The 24075-nt window shown below is 54.0% G+C and overlaps 1 protein-coding gene across 26 annotated transcripts in view; it reads left to right on the plus strand.

Annotated features, from left to right (window-relative positions):
- FOXN1 (forkhead box N1) overlaps positions 1–20850 on the plus strand; it is a 28336-nt gene extending 7486 nt beyond the window's left edge. For 2 of the 26 annotated variants that reach the window (XM_072747795.1, XM_072747788.1), the window contains exons 2-10: positions 5361–5493; positions 6657–6793; positions 7182–7640; positions 9954–10067; positions 11809–11939; positions 13453–13549; positions 16944–17151; positions 17383–17877; positions 19318–20850. In XM_072747795.1, the coding sequence (XP_072603896.1) occupies positions 6671–6793; positions 7182–7640; positions 9954–10067; positions 11809–11939; positions 13453–13549; positions 16944–17151; positions 17383–17877; positions 19318–19628 (1938 nt within the window). In that variant the 5' untranslated portion in view covers positions 5361–5493; positions 6657–6670 and the 3' untranslated portion in view covers positions 19629–20850. Of the gene's footprint in view, positions 1–5360; positions 5494–6641; positions 6794–7181; positions 7641–9953; positions 10068–11808; positions 11940–13452; positions 13550–16943; positions 17152–17382; positions 17878–19317 lie in introns of all 26 variants that reach the window. The other 24 variants (XM_072747801.1, XM_072747785.1, XM_072747805.1 and 21 more) reach the window with 15 other exon arrangements.
- The last annotated feature ends 3225 nt before the right edge of the window (positions 20851–24075 follow it).

Below are 24075 nucleotides of genomic sequence, written 5' to 3' on the forward strand. Positions count from 1 at the left end.
AAAAACAAGGGAATGGCTGAAGTGGCTTCCGGGAGAGCTCTGTTTTAGGGAGATGGGAATGGCTCCGCTGCAGGTGTCTGTGGCTCGGATTTGGGGGACAACTGCTCTTCATTCTTTGCTCTGCTCCATTCTGCCCCCTGCCTGTTTGTCTCTAGCTGCCTCTCAAAGCACTTTAATCAGATCTCAGGGCAGGGGCACCTGACCCTTTTCCTGAAACTGAGGCAGGGTGAAGAGCCAGGGAGGCCAGAACTTTAGCATTCGAACCCCCAACCTTGATGGGATGAAAGGATCTAGAAGTTCCCTCCTTCTCGCCACACTCAGGCTCCCGTATCCTGGGGTGCACAAGGCTCAGGAGCAGCCCCTGGGCCCTTCCCTGCCACCCCCAACTAGGTAATTACTGAGCTGCTCCAGGGGGGCCCCTCCCAGTGGCTGGGCAGGCGGAGCCCCGGGTGGGGCCACAGGCAGCACCAGGCCCCAGCCCCACCCCTCATAAAACATGCTGCCGCAGCCAGTGACAGAAACCATTAAGGCGGAACTGCACCATCTCCACCTCTCTCATAAAGGGCGGGCAGGAGGCTGCCTGGTGGGAGGGAGCGTGCAGGGAGCCCGGTCAGGGCCCTCCATGTCCTCTGTGACTCAGCTGCCCACAGAGGACCCAGCAACAGACCCTCCCAAGGGAATCTCCCACGTGGTCCCTGACCCACTGCTCTGGCTTCCAGAGGTGTTGCTGAGCTGGGGCTGTGTAGTGTCATGGTTAAGCACCTTGGCTTTGAAGTCTGTCTGAATCCTAGGAGGCAGGCATAGTTTGGTAGCTGGGTGAACTCGGGTAAGTCGGGTAAGTCAGGTTAACCTCGTCTGTACAATGAGGATGATAATACTCTTCTGGGACAAAAGAATTCACCCAGCTGGTCCTGGTCCCCTTGAGGATGTCCCCAGGGAGGTCCCTCCTAAAGGCAGGGCAAGGGTGAGGGCCCTGCTGACAGCTCTGGGGACATGTACACCTCCGCAGGACCCGTATCAGTTGCGTATCAGCAACTTTAGAGGCAAATGGTCCCAGCCCCCATTGTACTTATAAGGGAACAGAGGGGGCAGCCCTGGTGGCTCAGCGGTCTAGTGCCACCTTCAGCCCAGGGCCTGATCCTGGAGACCCGGGATCGAGTCCCATGTCAGGCTCCCTGCATGGAGCCTGCTTCTCCCTCTGTCTGTGTTTCTGCCTCTCTCCCACTCTGTGTCTCTCATGAATAAATAAATAAAATATTTTTAAAAAAATAAGGGAACAGAGGAACAGAAAGAGGATGTGACTTGGCCAAGGTCACACAACCAGCAAACAGGGTGTCCCCTAGCCCTCAACCCCAGATGGCCCCTTCTGTCTGAGTCCTAAACACTAGAAGAAGAGTCTCAGAGGTGGGGAGATGTGCTGGGTAGAGGAGCACAGGGCCTGGTTGTTTGTGAGAAGGGTACAGAGCAAGGATTCCATAATGCTCTTGGTTGCTTCTGCTGTCATGCTTTCTGGGGAATTTCTTCCCATAGTGCTCCCTACTCAGGTTAGGGAGCAGGGACTCTACTCTGACTTCTCTCTGACTCCAGGGAAAACCAAGTCTACTTCTTCCATCCCCATCCCTGCCTTCCAACTCTCCAAGTGTCATGGATGCCAAGTTACTGAAATGGTCTTCAGCTCCTTTTTTGTCAGGGTTGCACTCTGGAGTGTGTGTGTTTAGGGGTGTGTTTGGGGCTCTGGTAACCTAAGAATCAGGAGATGTGATTTTTAATTTCAGCTGTGTGGCCCTGGGCATGTCACTTCCTCTCTCTGGGCCTCAATTTTCTCCTCTGAAAAATGGGGTTAATGACCTTGCTCCCCTACTGGTAGTGTGCTGACCAATGTCCACCAAACAGCTCTCAAAAAAAAAAAAAAAAAAAAAAGGCTCTGATTTGTAGTGTTTACTAATGTCCCTGGGTAAGTATTTACACCATGGCCAGTCCAGACTGATTTGACTGAATGAGGAACTGGAGAGAGGTGGGCCCATGGGCCCAGTTGCTCTTGAAGCCCACAGTAGCTGTCTCCAGCACACCACTGTCTGTTAATCTCTGGGGCAAAGGAAGAACAAATGAGCAGACTTTGTAAACTGCAGAGTGCTTTATAGATGTAGAGTTGTGAGGACGATCGTCCAGACAGTTGAAGGGACCCCAGGGCACAGTCCACCACTGAGAGGCCTAGCCTAGCTCCAGCCCAGGAAGGGGACAGGCTGTGGGTTGGGGGAGCCCACACTAAGTGGCAGGATCCTGGGAGCCATTTCTCATAGCTCCTGGGATCTGAGAAAGGAAAGCTGACTGAACCTCCCATGTGGTTTGCTGTTATTTGCACACACACACATCCCATCACATTCCCTAGAATGAAAGCAGGTAGGATAGAGGTTAGACTTCAAAATTCCCTCTGAATGAGGATGCCAGCCTTAGGACACTGGAGCCATTAGCAAAGCCTCCTGAGCGATCCAAAGCAATAGAGTAGCCCTCCCCGCCCCCTACCTTCCCTGGGAGTTTCTACGGACACTGGCTTTAACATGAGAATAGCTGGAATGGTGTCTGAGGTCAGAAAGTCAAGAGGAGGGAAGTTTAGCCTCTGCCAGTGCAGGAGGATGATGTCATGGAAACCAAGGGGGGAGTTCTTCCCCCACCCCCAGAGCTCATGCTTTCAATTAACTCTGTCCCACTGCTAATTATTACTAATAGCTACTATTTATTGAGCATGTACTATGCATTAAGCTATTTACAAGCAATATTTCATCTAAGCTTCCAGAGAGGTATGTATTATTAGCCCTCTATTACAGATGAGGAAACTGAGGCCCAGGGAAGGAAGTGAAGCACCTTGCCCAACCAAAGTCACAGTTTCTGGAATTCAAACCCAATCCTGATTCTGGAGCTTCTAAGCCAGATCATCCAACCTCAAAGGCACTGCTGGCTACTCCAGGAAGGGTTGTGGGGCCAAGGCAGCCTCCCCCTTCTCCCTACACTGAGCTCTTCCCTGTGCTAGATAGGAGCCCCTCATATACATCAGTCAGAGCCGCACTGCTTGGCCCCTTTTGAATGCATTTGGTAGGGGACCCCCTGTTTCAGGAGCTGTGTGGTCTTAAGCAAGTCACTGCACTTCTTCTCCGGGCCTCCTCTCCTCATTCATAAACCAGAGTTTGGGCTGGGGTGACCAAGGGAGTACCACTGAATCAGGAGTTGCCACCTCTAAAACCAAGCCATAGGAAACCCTGCTCAGAGGGCCATTCCAGGGCTTCTGCATCCTCAGTGCAAATGGACAGGTGGGCCTCTGAGCTCTGTATAGACTCCCTGGTTTTAATCCTATCCCTGTGGGGCTTGGAAGAGGGGGATGGTGGTTTGGCCGAGTCAGAGTGTAAAAGTCATGGCTGTGTGTGAACTAAAGCTTATGGTGAAGGTCTCTGAGATGCTGGAAGTCAACCAGGGCTCCAGATGATGTCCTGGGACATAGAGGCTTATACAAGGATGGGGGTGAGCCAGAGGCTTCAGGGGGCCTTCACCGAAGGCCAGACCCTCAGCAGGATGTGCAGCCCACGCTGGGACTCAAAGAGGCCTCCTCAGGTTCACGTCTCAGAGAGGCAGAGCTGGGGTCTCAGCCCCCTGAGGCCAGGCTGAGTGAAGGCCAGGCATAGAGGGCAGGGGTAGAAGGGACAGCTGTCACCTGGGGGTCACTGGCCTATCTCCCCAGATCTGCCAGACCCGAAGCTGCAAGACCAGCAGGGAAACTAGAGTCTGGAGTCACAGGCCACAGCCACATTTGGCCAATAAGGCCAAATGTATGACATGCGTCCTTGAGCATTTTCTATGTGCTGGGCATCCTACACACATTGGCTATCTCTCTCTCTCTCTCTCTCTCTCTTTTAAAAGATTTTATTTGTTTATTCATGAGAGACACATGAGAGAGGCAAAGACGCAGGCAGAGGGAGAAGTAGGCTCCCCATGAGGAACTGATGCAGGACTTGATCCCAGGACCCTGGGATCACGACATGAGCCAAAGGCAGACGCTCACCACTGAACCACCCAGGTGCCCCTGCATTGGTTCTCTTAACCTTCATGACGATCTTGTGAGATAGGTCCACAAGCCCTATTTATCAGAGAAGCAAGATACAAAAAATTACACAGTTGCTTCAAAATCACACTGCTAGGGATACCTGGGTGGCTCAGTGTTTGAGCATCTGGCTTTGGCTCAGGTCATGAGGGTCCTGGGATCGAGTCCCACATTGGGCTCCCTGCACCGACCGAGTCTGCTTCTCCCTCTGCCTGTCTCTCTTTCTCTGTATCTCTCATGAATAAATAAATAATCTTTAAAAGGAAAAAAGAAAAGAAGAGAAAAAAAATCACAGCCAGGAAGTGACACAGCCTGGACTCAAACTCAAGTTAAACCAAATCTGCAACCCTTGCTCTTATCCATATACTATCCTGCCTCCAGAGAGAGGAGCAACCATTGCCTCATGGGTTACAAAGTGTGAGACATGGGGGAAAAGGGCCCCCCGCATTTCCCCTGGAGGTGCTGGAGAAGGCTTGGGAAAGCAGCTCTGGGCCAGATCCAGGCGTGGCAGGCAAGCCCCAGCTGTCCTGGAGCTGTCCGGGGAACAGAGGCCAGGCGGGCAGTCATGCGGAGCCAGAGATGGGCTGCCCCGCACCTCGGGCCCCATGCCTGCTCCCCTGTGGTGTCCAGTTACGGCCAGCTCGGTGCTTCCCTGGTCACGCCACATTTAGCATTGCTGAGTGAGCGGGTGCTGGGACATGGAGAAGGGGCGGTAGAGACTCTTGTAGCGGCAGGAGAGCCTCCCACCGGGCCCACCCCCAAACCCCCAGCTACTAGCCCCCTCCGCCATTGATCCCCTGATGGGCTTTGGGCAAATGCCCTCCCTTCCTTGTCCCCATTACCCCCAAACAAAGGGAGGAGGTAGTTTATTTATCAATGGTGTGCCAACCCCAGGCTGGGCCCCTTGGGGTCCCAGGAGAGCTCCTGGGAGAGCAGGGCCTGGAAAATGAATGGTTATCCTGATCTGTTTTGTAAAGGCCTCAGGGAGGAGGGGTAAGTGTGAACCTCATGCTTGCCTTATTGCTTGACACCCCAGCTTAGCCCACACCCACTCTGGTCCCCCACCAAACGAAGAAACCTTAAGGGGGTACAGCGAACAGACCTGGGCTTGAGTCTTGGCTCTGTTAAGGATAAGCTATGTGATTTGAGCAGGTCATGTAACCCTGCTGAGCCTCAATTTCCTCAACTATAAAGTGGGGTTAATAATGTATCTTTCTTCCCGGTTTGTTCTGACAAACCAATGAGAAAATTTTCCAAATTGTTCACACAGCAGCCAGCCCAGAGCAGGCCCTCAGCAAATGGAGGTCTTTATCAGAGACTACTTGGCAAAGAGGAGTACATTCAAGAGGAACTGCCCTTTGCAGGTGGTGGAGAAGGAAGGCAGACAGCTGAGGATGATAATAGTAAGGCCGTACTAATAATGATATTAATAACGAGAGCTGGCATCTATTGAGCACTTACCGTGTGCTAGGCGCTGTACAAAATGCTTCCTATGCGTGATTTCATTTACTACAGCATCCCTATGCGGGAGGCCCTACCTCTCTCCCTGCTCTGTAGATGCTGGTGTCGGAGGTCAGAGAGCTTCCCTAACACAGGTAGCAAGAAAAGGCTTAGAGCTAATTCCTCTCAACCTCTGGGCTGTGCTGGGGACAAAGTTCTGTAATTCTAGAAGATCGGAGCAGAAAGGGCCCTAAGCTATCATCTACCACAAGCCCCCTAGTTTTTCAAATAGTGAAACCAAAGCTCAGAAAGGGCAGTGGCCTGGGGGGCATCTGGCTGGCTCTGTTGGTAGAGCATGTGACCCTTGATCTCAGGGGTTATGAGCTTAAGCCCCATGGGGGGGGGGGTGTAGAGATTACTTAAAAATAATTTTTTTAAAAAGGTCAGTGGCCTGTACAAGGTCATAGGTACTAGATGCAGTCTGGAGGCAGCAAGAGGCCATGCCAGGCTCACAGGGCCACCAGGCAACCAGGTCCCTTCAAGTCCCCAGTGGCACACTGGTCCCACCAGTCCCTAAAGTGGCACCACAGGCCCAGCCTCTATGGAGAGCAGGGTCCCCTGCAGCATGAGGATAATTCCCACCCTAGGCCTGGGCTTGACCCTCTCTCTCCAGCTCCTGTCTTCTCTCAGAACCACCCACTTGCTCAGCCACCAAACAGAGGCTGCTCGCCATGGTCACCTAGCCCAGTCCCTCACTGGGGAGATGGGGGCTAGAGGCAGGGCCTCCAGGGAACCATCTGCAGTTGAGCTCCAGAGCAGTCAACTCTCCCTCCTGGGGCTGAGTGCTGATGGGGGAGGGGGTGGTGCTCACTCTCCCCACCAGCCTTCTCTCTGTGATTTCTTCCTCTGTCTCTCATTGTTTATCTGCCTCCTTCTGTCTCTGATGTTTCTCTCACTTTGCCTGTTTATCTGCCTGTCTGCCTGTCTGTCTCTCTGTGCCTCACCAGATGTCTGGCTGGAGTGAAGGTTCCAGCCCAGGGATAGGGTGGGAATGGAGGAGGTGAACTTGGGGTTGGTCACCCCAGGACCCTGGTCCTCACTCTCATCACAGCCGACTTTCTTCGAGGCCAGGACTGGGTGATGGTGTCGCTACTCCCGCCGCAGTCTGACGCCACACTGCCCGGCCCCACCAGACTGGAGGGCGAGCCCCAGGGGGACCTCATGCAGGCACCGGGCCTCCCAGGCTCCCCTGCTCCACAGAACGTAAGTACCTGGGTGCCTTGGCCTGAGGACTGTATAGCAGCTGCTGGACCAGTCACCCCCACCCCCAGGGACCTCCTGGGATCTGCCCTGTCACTTCCACCAGTGACCAAGTACTCAGTGACTCCAAGATCCAGCAGTGCTCGGATACAGGCTTCTGCTGATCCCTTCAGTTTGGTGCTAGGGCAGCGCTGTGCATCCATCAGACTTGGGGTACCTCAGATCTAGGAGCAGTGTGCCCTCATCAGATTAGGGCTTCCAAGGGTGGTCTATGTCTCCTCAGTTGTTTGGGGGCCCTCCAGAGCTCAGCTGCAGACCCCTTTACCCTAGCACAGAGTAGGGTCCTGATCCAGCCTCTACTCACAGGCTCTCTACCCTCTATCCATCCCAGAAGCTTGCCGGCTTCAGCTGCTCATCATTTGTGCCCGACGGCCCTCCAGAGAGGGCAGCCTCACTGCCCCCACAGAGCCCCAGCGTCGCATCACCAGGCCCTGAGCAAATCCACTGCCCAGCCGGCCCTGGCCCAGGCCCCTTCCGGCTCTCGCCCTCAGACAAGTACCCCAGCTTCGGCTTTGAGGAGGGCCCGGCAAGCAGCCCTGGGCGCTTCCTCAAGGGCAGCCATGGGCCTTTCCACCCCTACAAGCGGCATTTCCATGAGGACGTCTTCCCTGAGGCCCAGACTGCCCTGGCCCTTGACGGACACTCCTTTAAGACCCCAGGGGCGCTGGAGGCCTTCGAGGAGATCCCCGTGGATGTTGGGGAGGCTGAGGCCTTCCTGCCTGGCTTCTCAGCAGAGGCCTGGTGCAACGGGCTCCCCTACCCCAGCCAAGAGCACAGCCCCCAAGTCCTGGTGAGTACCAGTGGCTGGTGGGCATCCCACCTACCCCCAGGGGTCCTAGTTCCCAGAATGAGTCCTCTGAGATCAAACTCCACCTTCCCTTCCCAGACCTTTCCACTTAGGGTCAGTGTGCCAGGGAAGTGGCAAGCTCACAAAGCTGGGATCTCGACTTCATTCTGGCCTCCAAGTCAGCTGGGGAGGGGATGCTGACTTGCCCCCCCCCCACCGGTCCCCCCTCCCCCAGCATGGACGGGGTGGAATGGGGGAGGCAGATCAGTCTAAGGAAGCTGGCAGCTTCCCAGAGGCTCCTGAGTCAGGATTCCAGTGTGTGACTTCTCTATTTGTTTAAGTGTCAGAGAATCCCCAGCCAGACCTATCCGCCCATATGTAAATGTGAGAAGAAAAACACATTCCAGAGACCTAGAGAAAGGGTTTAGGGAGGAGCCACAGGGCACAAGGTTCCCTCTCCAGCATCAGCGTACATGGTTGAGAGAGCTTCCAGGCCCCATTCTTTGCCCAGAATGTATTCATAGAAATACCTTGAAAGCACCTTGGAAGGTCAACATGCCCTTCCACTGCCATACCCACGCTGTGTGATCTTGGGCAAGTCACTTAACCTCTCTGAGCCTCATCTGAAAAAATGGTTAAAAGGACCAGCCTCACAGTCTTGTTGCCTTGGGAAGAGGAAAGCTAAAGGGAAGTTTGGAGATCCCTGAGGTAGTGAGCACTGAGCAGGCTCAGCCTGGGTTGTGCCTACTTAAGATGCCCACCAGCTCTCCACACCTCTTGCTTTCACACAGGTTCCCATTCCATCCCCAAGCCACCCCAGACAAAGCCTGATTTCCAGGCTTGGAAGATAAAGAAGGGGTTGGGTACCTACCAGCTGTGACCAAGACAGGGACTCTTGGTACTGGAGTCCTTTGATGGCTTCTCCTCAGGTCCATTGAACATGACAGCTGTTCATGGTGAGGGCACAATCATATTAGCTGCTGCCTTCCCCAAATGTCTACCCAGTGCCAGATCTTGAGCACTGTGCCAGATGCTTCCTCTCAAGGACCCCCACTTACTCCTCACAGCAACCCTCAAAAGACTTCCCACTATCCCCATTTTGCAGATGAGGAAACTGAAGTTCCATAGAGGTCAAGTGACTTTCCCAAGGTGTCCCTTGGCCTGTAGGAAGTGAGGCTAAGATTTGAGCTCACTCCCTTCCCCCTGCACAGTGGAAAGGAACTCAGGCCCAGAGAACTGCAGCTGCTAGTAGACTCACTGGGTGACCTCGTACACATCACTTCCCCTCAGTGGGCTCAGCCCCATCATCTTCCAAATGAGGAGGTTGGACAACGGCCCTTCCGGGCCTGAGATTCTATGATGGTGGCTATCTCTGCATCAGCAACCCCAGGGCACATCCAGAAAGAGGTCACTGTTGATTTGACCCTCTGGGCCCAGATGCTGGTTCCCAAGGGCCCTTGGGAACATCAGGAAGAGTGGTCTACCTCCTTCTTCACCTTCCAGTACCTAGCTGTCCAATCTTTCTGACTAGTGCTAGATTCCAGAGGCTCCATGTGGACCTCACGACCTCAGGAAGCCAGAGTCTGGCCGCCTCTGCCGGTAGCAGCTGCAGATTCCCTGTGCCTGGGTGAAATAGTGCCATGGGACTCAAGCAGACCAGCAACTGGGTAGACTCCCTGGATCAGAGAGCAAAGGCCTTTGAGTTGAGGATGACCAGGAGACAAAGTGGAGAGGACTCATCAGCCCCCTCCCAGGAGCCTGCTGGAGCTCCCCTGGGCTTTGCAGAGGAGGAGGTGGCAGGGCTTGGGTCACCAGCTGGGCCAACCAGTCTGACCACTTCCTGTGCTCCCCTTACTGTGGCCCTGCAGTGGGAATTCTAGAACACTAACCTTTTCCAGATGTCCTCCACAGACCTGTTCTGAGAGGCCAGCAGCTCTGAACCAAGTGGGCCCCAAGCCAGGCTTGAGTGGGATCAGGCACTATATCCTTGTGCTATTCCAGAGGGATCTCTGACCCTACCCAACCTCACTGTGATCATTGTCAAATCTCCCCCACTCCTCTGGACAGCTCGGCCTCTGCCTCTCACCTGAAGTGAGGTGGAGGGGTAGGGAGTACTGTCGATTCCAGCCCTGGCTCCCCCACTAACTTCCTGAGTTCCCTCAAGAAAATCCCTGACCTTCTCTGTTCTCCATTTGCTCTCCAGGACTAAGCTTTGGGGGAGGCAGAGTAGAGGTTGCTTCTGTGTAACTTTCAAGCCACAGAAGAGAGGGAGGAAGAAAATCAAGGTCCCACCTGGTCATCTGTGTTTTTTTCCAGCAGGGGTCAGAAGTCAAGGTCAAGCCCCCAGCTCTGGAGACTGGTCCTGGGATGTACTGTTACCAGCCCCCCTTGCAGCACATGTACTGTCCCTCCCAGCCCCCATTCCACCAGGTGGGTCAGAGGCAGGTGGGCATGCATCCCTGGGGCCTCAGCATATTACGTGGTATGAGGTGTGTGGGCGTGTACATGACTGTGCACACTTGCAATGGCAGGTAGGGGCAGCCTGAGGTCCAGGATCCACCTAGGGTCGGGGGCCAGGGGATAATGGGGAAGGAAGCAATTTCCCTTCTCTAGGAGTAGGTGGGGTTCATCCAACAGTCTTAGAGAGTCTCAGGAAAGAGAGTGGGGCTGAGATTGGGACAGGGTTCAGACATGAACCAAAAAGAGCAGGAGGAGGAGAGCCAGACAAAGGCAGGGGTGAAGAGAAAAGGAGTGTGTGGAGCGACACACAAGACTGAGCAGAAAGGGAACAACAGGCTCCTGTCTGGGTCAGCCACTGTCTGGCTATGTAGCCTTGGCCCCAAACTTCCCTTTCACCTAGACAGGGTGGGAGCAGGCATAGAGTGAGGGGACCTTCCCACCTGGAAGGCTCCAAGACCCCATCATCTTTGGCCCTTTCCCTCTTCTCCACCCCACTGCCCAGCCTCAGCTCCCTTGACATGGACAGGATGCCCAAGTAATCGCCCTGCATTGGCATGGGATGCACGTTTTTAAAAAGAGAAAGAAAAGAGCCCCAGAGCATCCAGGCAGCTCCCAGGAGTCACTGGGCAAGACAGAGCAAGTGGCTGCCCAGAGCCCAGCTCTATCCACCTGCAGCCTGGCACTGAGACAGGCCCTGCCTGTGGAGCAGGTTCCACTCCCAGCTCTTTAGCCTTGGCCCTGATCTTGGCCCTAGCCAAGGAGGCAGGCACGTGGGGGGGAGTGGGGGAGGTGGTCAGACTGCTTGCTTTGGGGCGGGAGATGGAGGGAAACAGAGGGAGCACGTGAGGCATCATCCTTGCCACCATGAGGAGCCTAGCTGGAATGGCTAAAGCCATCCTGAGGCTCAAGGTCTTGAGGGTGTCCCTGAGGCAGCCTGGCCCATCAGGGCCTGAGCCACAGCGAGGTTAAGGGGCTGCCAGACCTTAAATGGCCTCACCATGCCCAGCCCTGCTTTGATTGTTTTCTGAGTTCTGTACCCCCTACCCACCCCCCCGAACAAGATGGCCGCACCCAGGGCTTTATAGAGCCTGCAAAGAGGGTGACTCAGGTACTAAGTGTCTCTCGGGTGACCTGGAAAGAACACTTCAGCCTGGGGGAGTCAGAGTCTCCTACCCCCTTTGCCCCCATAAAACACCACCCCTGGCACCGCAGCCACTCCCTTTGCCGTAAAAACACCTCCTACCCCCACCTGCCCACCACCATGACCAGCCTTTTCAAAGAGCCACTGAAACTCGTAAAAGGTGGCAGTGCCCAGCAAACGAACGCCCAGGCTGGACACCCCACTTCCGACCCAGCTGCTCCAGGAAATGTGGGGGAGGCCTGGAGCACCTCACACTCTCTAGCCCAGCCAGGATGCTTCCCCATCACCATGGCAACCAGAGTACCTAGATGGCTTGGAAGAAAGGCACTTTGAGGCCTCTGAGATCCCAAATTTGGGAATGTGGATATCCTCAGAGTCTCTCAGATGTCCACACCCTTAGCCAGCCCCCTGAGATTCAGATGGCTCTGCTTTTGGAGCTCATAACCAGTGAGAGAAGAATCTAGCCTCAGCCCCGCCTCTGGATGTACATGAAGTGTGTGTGGGGGGGCACCACCATCTTGGGAAAGACTGGTTACCATGGCAACCATTCTGCCCCTTTGACCTCTACAGTACTCACCAGGTGGTGGCAGCTACCCCATACCGTACCTGGGCTCCTCACACTATCCCTACCAGCGGATCGCACCCCAGGCCAGCACTGATGGGCACCAGTCCCTCTTTCCCAAACCCATCTACTCCTACAGGTAAGTTTCTCAGCCCCCCTAGGGTGGATGGAAGAGGGGTAAGAGCACCAGTGGGGAAAATGAGGCATGGAATCCTCAAGGTATATAAGGTGATGGTAAAAAATGGAAGTCATACCCAGTAGGTTTTGAGAGGATGCTGGAGAGGAGATTCCTGCATGGGGGCAGGCGGATGGACTAGATCACATCTGACCTTTTGTCTAACCCTGGGGAGCCAAGTCAGTGGCTCTACCTGGCAGGGGCTGGTGCCCTGAGATGGGCCCCCTAAGCTCTAACCTCCTGGGGCCCAGGGCTGGGACTGACAGTTTAGGAGGGATGCTCGCCCCTTTCCCCCTCCCTTTCCCCTAGATACAGAGAGAAACCCAACCCCAAAGCTCTGCTGGAAATAAGTGAGGGATGAGGCCTGCAGATACAGCTCAGGGGTCCACCACCTGCAAGATTGGAGCTGGGGTTGTAAGCCCCAAGCCTGCAACACCCAATGCCTCTAAGAGACCTTCCCACCTGAACCCTCATTCATCCAGTTAACAGTGAGGCTTCACCTCCTGTGTGCCAGGCCCCACATGGGGTCAGGTCACTAGCCAGTGCGAGCTCAGGGAAGGAAAAGGAACGCAAACAGCAGCCAGAAGCATGGAGAAGAGTTTTGGGGGAGGCAGGATGATGATGCACACCCAATCCTTGGAGTCCAACAGAACTGAGTTCAAGTCGAGGTTCTAGAATTCACTAGCTATGGGGGCATCTGGGTGGCTCAGTCAGTTAAGCATCTTCCTTCAGCTCAGGTTATGATCTCAGGGTCCTAGGATTGAGCCCTGCATCAGGCTCGCCTGCTCAGCATAGAGTCTGCTTTTCCCTCTGCCCCTCTCTCAGCTCATTCTCTCTCTCCCTCCCTCCCTCTCTCTCTCTCAAATAAATAAATAAAATCTAAAATTCACTAGCTGTGAAGTCTCAGGCAATCTCTCTGAGCTTCTATTCATCTGTTAAAAAAAAAAAAAGGAACAGCCATATTCAGGCCTTTGGAAAGATTAATTGAGAGAATATGCCTGGCACATTGTAGGGGTTCAAGAAAACTTAGTTCCCTTCCTTGCTGTCTGACAGTGTGCAACTGGCTAGGGCCTGGCTGGTAATGATGGCTTCCATTTAACGAGTGTCTTCTATGTTCTAGGCATCATCCTTAATCCTCACAACTCTGAGGTAGCTATTACTTTCCTTACTTCAAAGCTGAGGAAACTGAGGTTCAGAGAGGTTAAGGCACTCACCCAAGGTCACACAGCCAGTGAGTGGCCAAGCCAGTATGACAACCCAGGCCTCTCAGATGCCACAAGACCCTTGTGTATCAGTAATTCCCAACGTCAGTAGACACCTTCTCATCCTTTCTCCTTTCAACCTTATAGAGCCTCTCACCTAAGTCTCCAGCAGTTTATTCCTCCTCAACTACTCCAGCCAGGGCAGGTGGAGTGGGAAGGGGGAGACTTCCGGCCTGTTCAGAAGTCCAAACTCTCAAAGTTTTCTCTGCCTTCAGCATCCTCATCTTCATGGCCCTTAAGAACAGTAAAACTGGGAGCCTTCCTGTCAGCGAGATCTACAATTTCATGACGGAGCACTTTCCCTACTTCAAGGTGAGCCCAAGATCCACCCTAATCTTACCATCCCGAGTCCTGGGCCAGCCAGGCCTCTCTGGAGCCAAAGGGTTCAGTTAGAAGGCAGAGCAAGGGTCAGAATGAAAGCCAGGAGAGGGTTTGCCTCCTCCACACATCCTCTTGTCTCCACTTCAAAAAGTCCTAGGTCATTCCGCCGAGGTTACACAGCAGTCCAGGAGTCAGATCTATGCTGGTGGAAAGCAGACATGTCGGCCCGGATAGGCTTCAAGAATCATCCACCTATCCCAAGTGGAGAGGAAGAGCTTGGGAAGAACTGAGAGACCATCCCCACCCCTGGCCCCAGGATGCTGTAGTGTTAGAGGAATCTGAGTAAGAGCTAGCCAGCCAGGGTGGCATGGGATCCTGGGACCACAGAACCCGCTGCCTTCCAGGGAGAGATTAAGATCTGCCTCTGTGGGTGGCAGGCTCAGCGGCAGTTCTGCCAGAAAGCGGGGTGTGGGCTTCATGGTCTTCAAGTGTCCCAGGGAACTGGGTGGCTCACTTGACCTTCCCAAGTACAGTATGTAGTTCCTGTCATCCACTGAGGGGGCTTCTGAGGGCTCTACTGGACTAGAGGCTGGAGAGATGCCCTTCTCTCCAGATGGGCAAACACATCAGAGGGGGTGATCCACCTACTCAAGGTCATACAACAGAGGGGATCGGTTGTTGGCTCAAGCTGTTTGGCTTCACACATCAACCGCTTCCCTCCCTTCTCTGCATGCCCCCCATACCCTCCAGCACAGACCTCTTCTTTGGGATGGGGGCTTGTGTGTGAGGAGTGCCTTCTCCAAGGTCCAGACCCTGGTGGAGATAATCTTGCCTGCTAACCAGGCAGGAGGTAGATGTGGAGGCCCAGGTCCAAAACTCATCTCCATCTGCCAGTAGGGGGATTTTGGCCCCACTCTCTTCTCAATTGTCCTGCCTGAGGATAATCTGAAGCTGATACTCAAACAAGTTTGTACTTGCTGCATTGCCATCAAATGAGGAGTGGGCAAGATGACCAGAGAATGGGAAAGTATGGTCATCTATCTACCAGTGATTCTGGAAGGGAGAGGAGGAGGGAGGAGAGTTGTCTCTGGGATTTGAGAAGCATCAAAGCCAGCACCCAGGGCTGCCCCTATATCCCAACAGATCTAGGGACGAGACCCTCCCTATGCCCTACAGCTTGTGGAGGGTCCTCTATAGGGCTTCACGGGGCCAGGCCAGAGAGAGGGAAGTGAGGGCCCTGCCCTGTTCCTCTCAGCCATTCCTCCCTGCCAACTCCCGGCCTGGCCCCCAGCCCCTCCCTGCATCTCATCTTCCTGGCTTAATTATTTTTTCTGGGAGCCGTGTAATCCCTGTTTTATGGGGCTGAAGAGTGAAGAGGTCTAACAACTTTTTTTTTTTTTTTTGGTTCTAGTTGTTGTTCTTAGCCAATTGCATCACTCCCTCACTCCTGAGTTTACATTTGACTTCAGAGAGAAAGCATCTGTGAGGATGGGACGGGCCCCAATGGGGAAGCCAGCACTATAGGGTGACCTGGGCAGGGCCCTTAATAAGGGGACAGAGCTGGAGTCTGGGCTCTGTCACTGCCTCCTGTGTGATCTAGGGCCAGCCTCTTTCTTCCCTGGACCTCAGTTTCCCAATCTGTAAAATGGTCAGGTTGGACCAGTTGGCACATACATTCCTTCCAACTCAGATGGCTCCCCTCTGACCTACCTAAGGAATTAGTTCAAAGATCCCTTGTCCCCTTTATCACTCACTCTCCATTTGAAGGTCATTTTTCTGGGTAAAAACAGAGTGGACCCTGGGGTGGGTGGCATTCATGCCCAAGGCAGCTGAGGTGGGCATCCTGTAGCCCCATGAGTCAGGGATGTGGGACTGGCGAAGTGTCCAGCCACTGGACATAATTATTAGTGCTGACCATCTTTCTTCCAAACAGGAAGTGGCTGGGGCGGGGGCTGCCCTGGCATCCCAAAGTCACAGATTTATGGGCCTATAAAAAGGCCCAGTGCACATTAACTCTGCCCATCAGGCGACACGGCCTGGACTTCTAGTAGGAACTGTTGTGGGAGTTGACGGTGAATCCCCAGCTGACCAGTCTGGTGGCTCCAGAATCCCCCCTTATGACCCTGCGAGCCTTGGGGGTCATCTCAACCAGCCCCCAGCCCCAGGCCATCTGTCCCCTGAGAAAGGCTCCAGCAGCTCCTGCCAGCAACTTGCAGTGACGCTGGCATTGGGACCCAGTTCTGCTGGGCGTGATTCAGCCTGGCTGCTCCCTCAGGCAAGGGAGCTGGGGAGGAGGGAGTGGCCGCCCCTCATTATGCAGAAACTGCAGGCTGAAAGGGAAAAGGGACCAGGGGGTGAGGGTATGGGGGCCCCACCGGCTGGAGCAGATGCTTTGCCCATAACCCTGCCAGGCCCAGGACTATCACAGAGGCTGGAACAGAGCTGGAAGCGGGGGTGGGGGTACCCACTGGCACCCCTGCCGCCACCTCTCACCCAACTGAGTCAGCCTAATGGTTTTTACAACCCTCCCTGGGCACAATTATTGCACTGGTGGTATGACCAGGCCTCCTAATGGGTGTTTATTCTGTTGGCACGAGCCCCCCCCCCCACTCCCCACCTAAGGGCTGGCCTCCCCACCCGGGCACGCCTCCCAGGCACCCTCATGTGAACATTCACACCCACACACACATGCACAATCATGGACACCCCCACATACCCAGAGAGACTTTCTCACACACAAACATCCTCACACTCAAATGAATTCACAGACCCACACAGGAGACAAGCTTACACCAAGGAGACATACTTAGGGACACATGCGCACACATACACGTACACATAGCCAATCTATCCCTCCCCCCCAACCAAAACGCAGATATACACATAATATATGAGCAACATGTGCATACATCCAAATACAACCTCATCCATTTTTCTTTTCTCCTGAGTTTGCTCAAGCAGGGATGAGGCAGACCCTGGAAAGGAGCATTCCTCAGCTTCCTCCCCATTCCAAAGCTGGCCTTGGGAGACCTGAGAGTTGTGAGGGGTCCTAGCACAGCCTGAAAACCAGGGGGACTGGTCCAACTCCAGAGGAGGAACCAGCCCTCCCTTTATGAACCATCCCAATAATCCTCTGAAGGGTCAGCCAGAGGTGGGGGTGGCATTGAAGGCAGATTTTAGGTGAAAATAATTTGTAGTCAAGGTTCCTGCCTGCCCCTTCCCCACCACTGAAGGGTACCAAGCATGGGCTGGGTGCTGAGGAGGATGACAAGCGCCAGAAAGGGTGGCGGTTCTGTGTCCAGAGGACAAAGAAGTTTTCTGGAGCCCAGACCTGGCTCAGGCTTGTTGACCCTGGCCTGAACTTTGTCTTGCTCTGCTCTGGCAGACAGCGCCTGACGGCTGGAAGAATTCTGTTCGCCACAACCTTTCTCTTAACAAGTGCTTTGAGAAAGTGGAGAACAAATCAGGCAGTTCCTCTCGCAAAGGCTGCCTGTGGGCCCTCAATCCAGCCAAAATTGACAAGATGCAGGAGGAGCTACAGAAGTGGAAGAGGAAAGACCCTATTGCTGTGCGCAAGAGCATGGCCAAGCCAGGTAAGAGGCTGAGGGGGCAATGCAAGAGAGGGTCCAGGGTGCCCCGGAGCTGAGGGGGGTGCAGGGCGGGGAGGAGGGAGGAATTGGGTGGCAGGGAGGGAGAGAGGGAGAGAAGCTGAGCTAGTGAACTGATTAGTGAGAGTAGCCTGAGTGGTTCCAAGGCTGGGGACAGATTGTGGGGAAAGGGAATTCTCATGGTATTCCTCTCTCTTTTCTCTTGGGCCTTTTCAGAAGAGCTGGACAGCCTCATTGGAGAGAAGAGGGAGAAGCTGGGTTCCCCATTGCTGGGCTGCCCACCCCCCCTGGGGCTGGCAGGCTCAGGCCCCATCCGACCCCTGGCCCCTCCAGTGGGGCTCACCCAGCCACTGCATCCAATCCACCCAGCTTCGGGCCCCATTCCTGGCAAGAACCCCCTGCAGGACCTACTTGGGGGGCACGTCCCCTCTTGCTATGGGCAGACATATTCACACCTCTCACCGGGCCTGGCCCCTCCTGGACCTCCGCAGCCATTGTTCCCACAACCAGATGGGCGCCTTGAGCTGCGGGCCCAGCCAGGCACCCCCCAGGACTCGCCTCTGCCTGCCAACACCCCACCCAGCCACAGTGCCAAGCTGCTGGCTGAGCCTTCCCCGGCCAAGACCATGCATGACACCCTGCTGCCAGATGGAGACCTTGGCACTGACCTGGATGCCATCAACCCCTCTCTCACCGACTTTGACCTCCAGGGTGAGCAGGGCTGAGAAAAGGAAGGTGGGACAGGACTGCACAGATACGTCTGGCAGTGTGGCCCATCCCCTCCAAGGCTCCAGGACATGACCTGCTAGCTGCCAGGTTTCTGATCAATGGAAACAGAAAAATCCCGAGCTGGCAAGGGGTGCCAAGGGGTGAAGAGGAATGTTCTTGCCCTATCTCCCTTCTCCTGGTGCCCCTGAACATGTTCCCGCTGACCCCATCGTCTAGCCACTCTCAGCTTTGGGGAGGTGGGAAAGAGCCCAGTGTTATATTCCATATTGGCTGTGAGTGACTGCCAGTCTGAAGTGGTTGCATCTTCTCATTCATCTTTTAATGCAGAAGGAGAGAGATCTTCCCCCAGGAAGAGCGTAAGGCTTCAGAACTAGGCAGGTCCTGGAGAGGTTTGGCAGGAGGAGTCTGGGAAGAGGTTCTATCGATTCCATTCCATTTTGCCTGCTTTTTTCTACACGTGGTCAAGCCCACCCATTCAGATCCAGTGCTTGCCCAGGCCCTTGTCCTGGCCACAGGAGGTTTGGAGGGGGTACTGACCCAGGCCTCAGACCCCCCTGGGTGGACTGGGCTGAGGGACATCCACAAGCAGGTGGAGACAGCTGGCTCTCACAGAGCTCCGGGCTGTGTGGAGGAGATGGCTCAGGTCTTGGTAAGCATGTTAGAAACATGCAGCTAGATCCTCAACCCCATCCAGAAGTGGGGAGCATGCTCAACACTCACAATCAGCCATCATGTGAGTTGCTTTACCAGTGCTCCAGGCTCCACTTCTCTCCCTCAGGCATACAGTGGAGGAGCCCCAGGGAGCTAAGCACAGCCAGCTCACTGGGTTCAGCAGCATGTTGTTGGAAGATCCTTGGTTTTGGCTGCAGGTGCACCTTCCTTAGGAGTTTGGGCAGGAACCCCGGGGAGGGGGGCAGTTCCAGGGACGCCCTCTGCAGGCTAACTCCAGGGTGCACAGCGTAAGCATAAGCATCAGCCCTTCCTTATTTATTTATTTATTTTTAAGATTTTACTTATTTATGAGGCAGAGAGAGAGAGAAGCAGAGACATAGGCAGAAGGAGAAGCAGGCTCCACTCAGGGAGCCTGATTTGGGACTTAATCCTGGGACTCTGGGATCACACCCTGAGCCAAAGACAGACACTCAATCGCTGAGCCACCCAGGCATCCCGCGTCAGCCCTTCCAATAGGTCAGCTCTCAAGTCCTTGCCCACTTCACCTCCCTCGAAAAAAAGAGCCCCAGAGATCATCTGAAAGCTATGGCAGAGGAATATGAGAGTTCTAGCAACTGCCTGGTGCCAAAGGTCTATTCCCCCATCAAGGTAACCCCAATCCTGCTCTTTTTAGCATGCAAGAGCCATGGAGTGGGGGGAGACAGGGCTCTTTGGTACCTCCCAGTGATTCCTGATCTCTCTCCCAACTAGGAAACCTGTGGGAACAGCTGAAGGATGACAGCTTGGCCCTCGACCCATTGGTACTGGTGACTTCATCCCCAACATCATCGTCAATGCCGCCACCTCCGCCACCAACCCATTGCTTCCCACCTGGGCCCTGTCTGGCAGAGACAGGCAGTGGGACTGGCGACTTGGCACCACCAGGCAGTGGGGGCTCCGGGGCACTGGGTGACCTGCACCTCACCACCCTCTACTCAGCCTTCATGGAGCTGGAGCCCACACCCCCCACAGGTCCCTCTGTGTACCTCAGCCCCAGCTCCAAGCCCATGGCCCTAGCATGAGCCATGTCCACCAGCAGCTCCAGCCTGTCTGGCCTGGAAGTCCCAGCTGGCCGCCCATAATGGGCCCACCTTAAAGGTCAAGGAAGGAAAACCATCCCTGTCCCCTATGCCACTAAGGCAACTGCTAGCTGGCAGCCGGGATGAAGAAGACACCACCACTGCCCCTCACACATTTCTGCCATCTGGTGAGCCAGCTCCTCACTCAGGGTCCTGGAAGACCAAGTGTCTGGGCAAGAAAAAAACACACTCTCCTTAACTCACACTCATCCACACTTAAGTAAGGCCTTCTTCATAATATGTGCATGCATATGCACACACACACACAAACACACATACACACAGAGTTAGACACACCCACACCCACATACCTTCTATCCAGAGGAATCAGAACTATATCACTGAGAGCTTGACTCCATTTCTGAGGCAGCTGAGGGTGGGGGGGAGCGGGGGGCCTAAGGTCCTCATGCCAGTGCCAGGATCACCTTGAAACCCTATTCTGATGTCCACATTCTCTTCAGGACTGGCCCCTTCTAGTATGTTCTCTCCCAGAAGCTCCCTGTATTTATTCTCCCATCTCCATCCCAGCAGCTGGTCAAGGAGGAGTAGGTATGGAGCCTCTCCCCAAGTCTTCTGTGGGCCCCTCGGGGGGCTGCCATTAGCACCCACCCTGCCAGGCTCTCCCCATCCTCAGTATATTCTCTGTCTCACCTCCCCCAGAATGACACACAGGAGGGGTAACGGCCACCCCAGGACCAAACTGAGCCCACTTCTGACACAAAGTGTTTGGAAAAGCCCTTGCCCTCAGAAACTTAAAATTATCCTCTTCACCAGCCCCGGGTGCAGGAAGGGCCCCTCCAGGGCACTACAGTCTCACTCCTTCTCTATAAGAACTTCATATAGTTTAGGTCTCAACTTACTAATTACTTCCAATTGTCCCAGGCAACCCAGGGAATTCAGGGAAGGGGAGTCTGATACAGGCTGGCAGGGGTGGGGCGGGGGGTTGACGCCTCCCTCTCTCTGACTGCTGGGCAGACCCAGGATGTCCCTGGAGCTAGGGAGTGTGGCCCAGTTGCCTGCCATGCTCTACCGGAGAGCCAAGCTGGAGTTTCGGCCTACCCTGGGTCTGGGGGTGACAAGAACCCACAGAGGTTAGCCTGGGCTTGGTAAAGCACAAGCAAATCCCTAGGTGGCCTGACCTGGAACAATAAAGCAAGTGCCTGTGGTCTTGGCTTCCGAGATTTCATTTCCGAATTTCCCCTCTTTGGGCACAAAGGCCAGGCCACACTAACTGTAGATGCCCTGCATCTATGATGTCACCCTGACCCTCATTCTGTACCCTGAAGTTTCCAAATCCGAAGAGTGAGGCATCTAGGGGGAATTCCTGATCAGTCTGGAGGAGGAACAGAGGGCAGGTGGGCCGTGCCTCTTCCCAGAACTTCCCATAAGAAGGAAGAGGATTCCCTCCCCCTACACCCTTTCCTACTGAGATTCACCACCTTCCTCCTCAAACCACTCCATCTCTTCACACAGGAAGGGATCACTTCCCTGTCCAGGCTGTGCCTTCCTGTCCCCAATCTGTCCACGGCTGGGGTGTGGGTTCTGCAGGTGTCACGAATGGAGCCTAGCCCGCTGCTGTGTGCACTGCAGGCCCTGGAAGGTGGCCTCTGCACTTCAAACTCACCTCCCAGGTACCACCTCCAAACGGACTGCTGTGACCAGAAAGCAGACTGAGAGGGAGCCCTACACTTTGCCTGATGGGGCAGGGATGGGGCAGTTGTGGGAGACAATAGCACACATATGCCCTTCAAGTCTCAGAGCAGCCCCACATGGGGACTCTGACCAGAGTTCTTCCAGGGGCCAGGCCTGGAGGCTGGTCAACACCACCTGCCTACCCCAGAGGATAGCTCTGTAGAAGACACCATTAATAGAACCCCACCCTACAAGCAGCACCCTCCCTATAGCCTAGCCCCTATAGGACAGGGTAGGTGGGAAATGGGAGGAGACATGGCCAGCCAGTACACCGAGAGGAAGACCTGCCTGCCCCAGCCCAGTCCCGACTATAAAGGAAGGGGTGAAGGCTCTCTCTGTTAAGCTCCGTTTTACAAAACCTCCCAGCTCAGGTGGCGAATCTCCTCCAGACACTCATATCTCTGTCCCCAGGGCCCATATGGCACACCAACAAGCGAGCTGGCACCCACACAAGCAAGGCAGGTGGCAAACGGAATTGTGGGTCTCATGTTTGTTTTTGTTTGTAACCAGACCGGCCCTTAAACTTTTAAAACTGAGCTGCAGCTGCTCTGGGAGCGGGGCCCCTCTCTCCCATTCATATGCTGCCCCCTGCTGGCCGCCTCACACCAAACGGTCACAGTTTTAGGGTGAGCGGAATGGAAGAACGCAGGTTCTGGAAGATTTCACCTTTTTTGGGGAGAGGGGACTCTGAACATAAGGGTTCGAAACCTGGTTAGCTCATGGGTTCATTAAACTCAACGAAGAGAGGCACCTGGGTGGCTCAGGCGGTTAAGCAGCCATGAGATGTGTCCTGCATTGGGCTCTGCACTCAGCGCCCATCTACTTGAGATTCTCTCTCTCTCCCTCTGCCCACCCCCACCACCAACTCACACTCATGAGCTCTCTCTCTAAAATAAATTTAAAGAATTTTTAAATTGGATGAAGAAATTATACCTTCACTTTCACTCATCTCAACTTCAAATGTAGTATTTCCCTCAATTATGAACATCAGCAATGAATCACAATAGCTTTACTAGAATCTGATTCTGTCATAAGGTAGAGAAATCACAGATTAGAAATCACAGATGTTTTTATTTTTTTAAAGATTTTACTTATTTATTCATGAGGGACACAGAGTGAGAGAGAGGCAGAGACAGAGTCAGAGGGAGAAGCAGGATCCATGCAGGGAGCCCGATGCGGGGCTTGATCCCGGGACTGCAGGATCATGACCCGAGCTGAAGGCAGATGCTCAACCGCTGAGCCACCCAGGGATCCCATAGATGTTTTTATATTATATCACAGATGTTGCAGGATAGACATATAGATTTCTATTATATAGTTTTTAGTACCTAAAATATTCAGGATTACCACATATTTTATAGTCAGAAAAACGTTATTGTCTATAGGCTTCGGCAGACAATAACAAAGGGGTCCATGACACACACAAAAAATAAAGTACTCTTGCTTTAGTTGCAGAGTGGTGAGGGGTGGAGGGTGGCTCTTAATCGGAGAAGCCCAGTTAGGTAGGAAAGGGCTGGGGGGTTCAGATAGCAACTCTTTACCATCTGGTAGGGAAGCATTGCAAGTATTTTACAGTGGGTTTGGCACCCCCAACACGCACCATGCAGACCAGCCTGGGTAGGCATGAATAGTGGGTCTCTTGGGCTTTCTTGCCCAACCCAGGCAGTGGGGTCCTCATGACACTCCCAAGAAGCCAAAGCAAAGAAATCTGGCCCACTTCAAAGAAGTGAAATCTGAGGTCCAGATCCAGCAAAGCCCACAGACTTTCAAGGTCAATAGCTCATCATCATCAGAGTCAGGACTAGACCCACCCCTACCCTGCCTTCTCCCTCCTTCTGCCCAGGGATCCTCTAGGTTCCTAGAGAAAGTGCCAGGAACCAAATGTATCAAGTTGCAACATTGGCAGCAGGACCAGTGCCAGAGACATGAAGACTTAAAAGGAGACAGGGGGCCAAGGCTTTCCCCAGCCGAGCTCCTCCTCCAGGCCCAAGGGACATAAGACTCTCAAGGTGAGTGCCAATCTGGTACCTGCTCCAGGGATGAGGACCTCAGCCCAACCCAAAACCTCAACCCAGTTTGACTTACCAGGCCCAGTTAAGATTGATACCAGGGTGGTAGTGGAGCATCCTCTTCCTGACAACTGGTGGCCTAAAAGTCCATCTTACTTGCTATAGCTTCTCTGTAGACTTGTTGTTGTTTTTTTTTTTTTTTTTTTAAGATTTATTTATTTATTTATGATAGACAGAGAGAGAGAGAGAGAGAGAGAGAGAGAGAGAGAGAGAGGCAGAGACACAGGAGGGAGAAGCAGGCTCCATACCGGGAGCCTGATGCAGGACTCGATCCGGGGACTCCAGGATCACGCCCTGGGCCAAAGGCAGGCGCTAAACCGCTGAACCACCCAGGGATCCCCTTCTCTGTAGACTTTTAACCCCATAAACAACACCTCCAACTCCAAATACTTTGTATACCCACACAGCTTCATCTGCGAACCCGCCCCACACCCAGCCCATGCTTCTTCCTCACTTTTGTGACAACAGTTCCTAACCACTCGCTTCTTGGTGAAATTTTCTTCCCCCAGCTTCTAACATATACTACTACAGAATAGGCTTCTGCTCCTGCCTCTCTGGCTGCCCTTCTTATCTCCTTTATGGGTTCCTCTCCCTTTGTCCTGCTCTCACTCACTAGCCTTCCCTAGGGT

The sequence above is a fragment of the Vulpes vulpes genome, chromosome 2 (assembly GCF_048418805.1).
Source record: "Vulpes vulpes isolate BD-2025 chromosome 2, VulVul3, whole genome shotgun sequence".
NCBI classification, from domain to species: Eukaryota; Metazoa; Chordata; class Mammalia; order Carnivora; family Canidae; genus Vulpes; species Vulpes vulpes.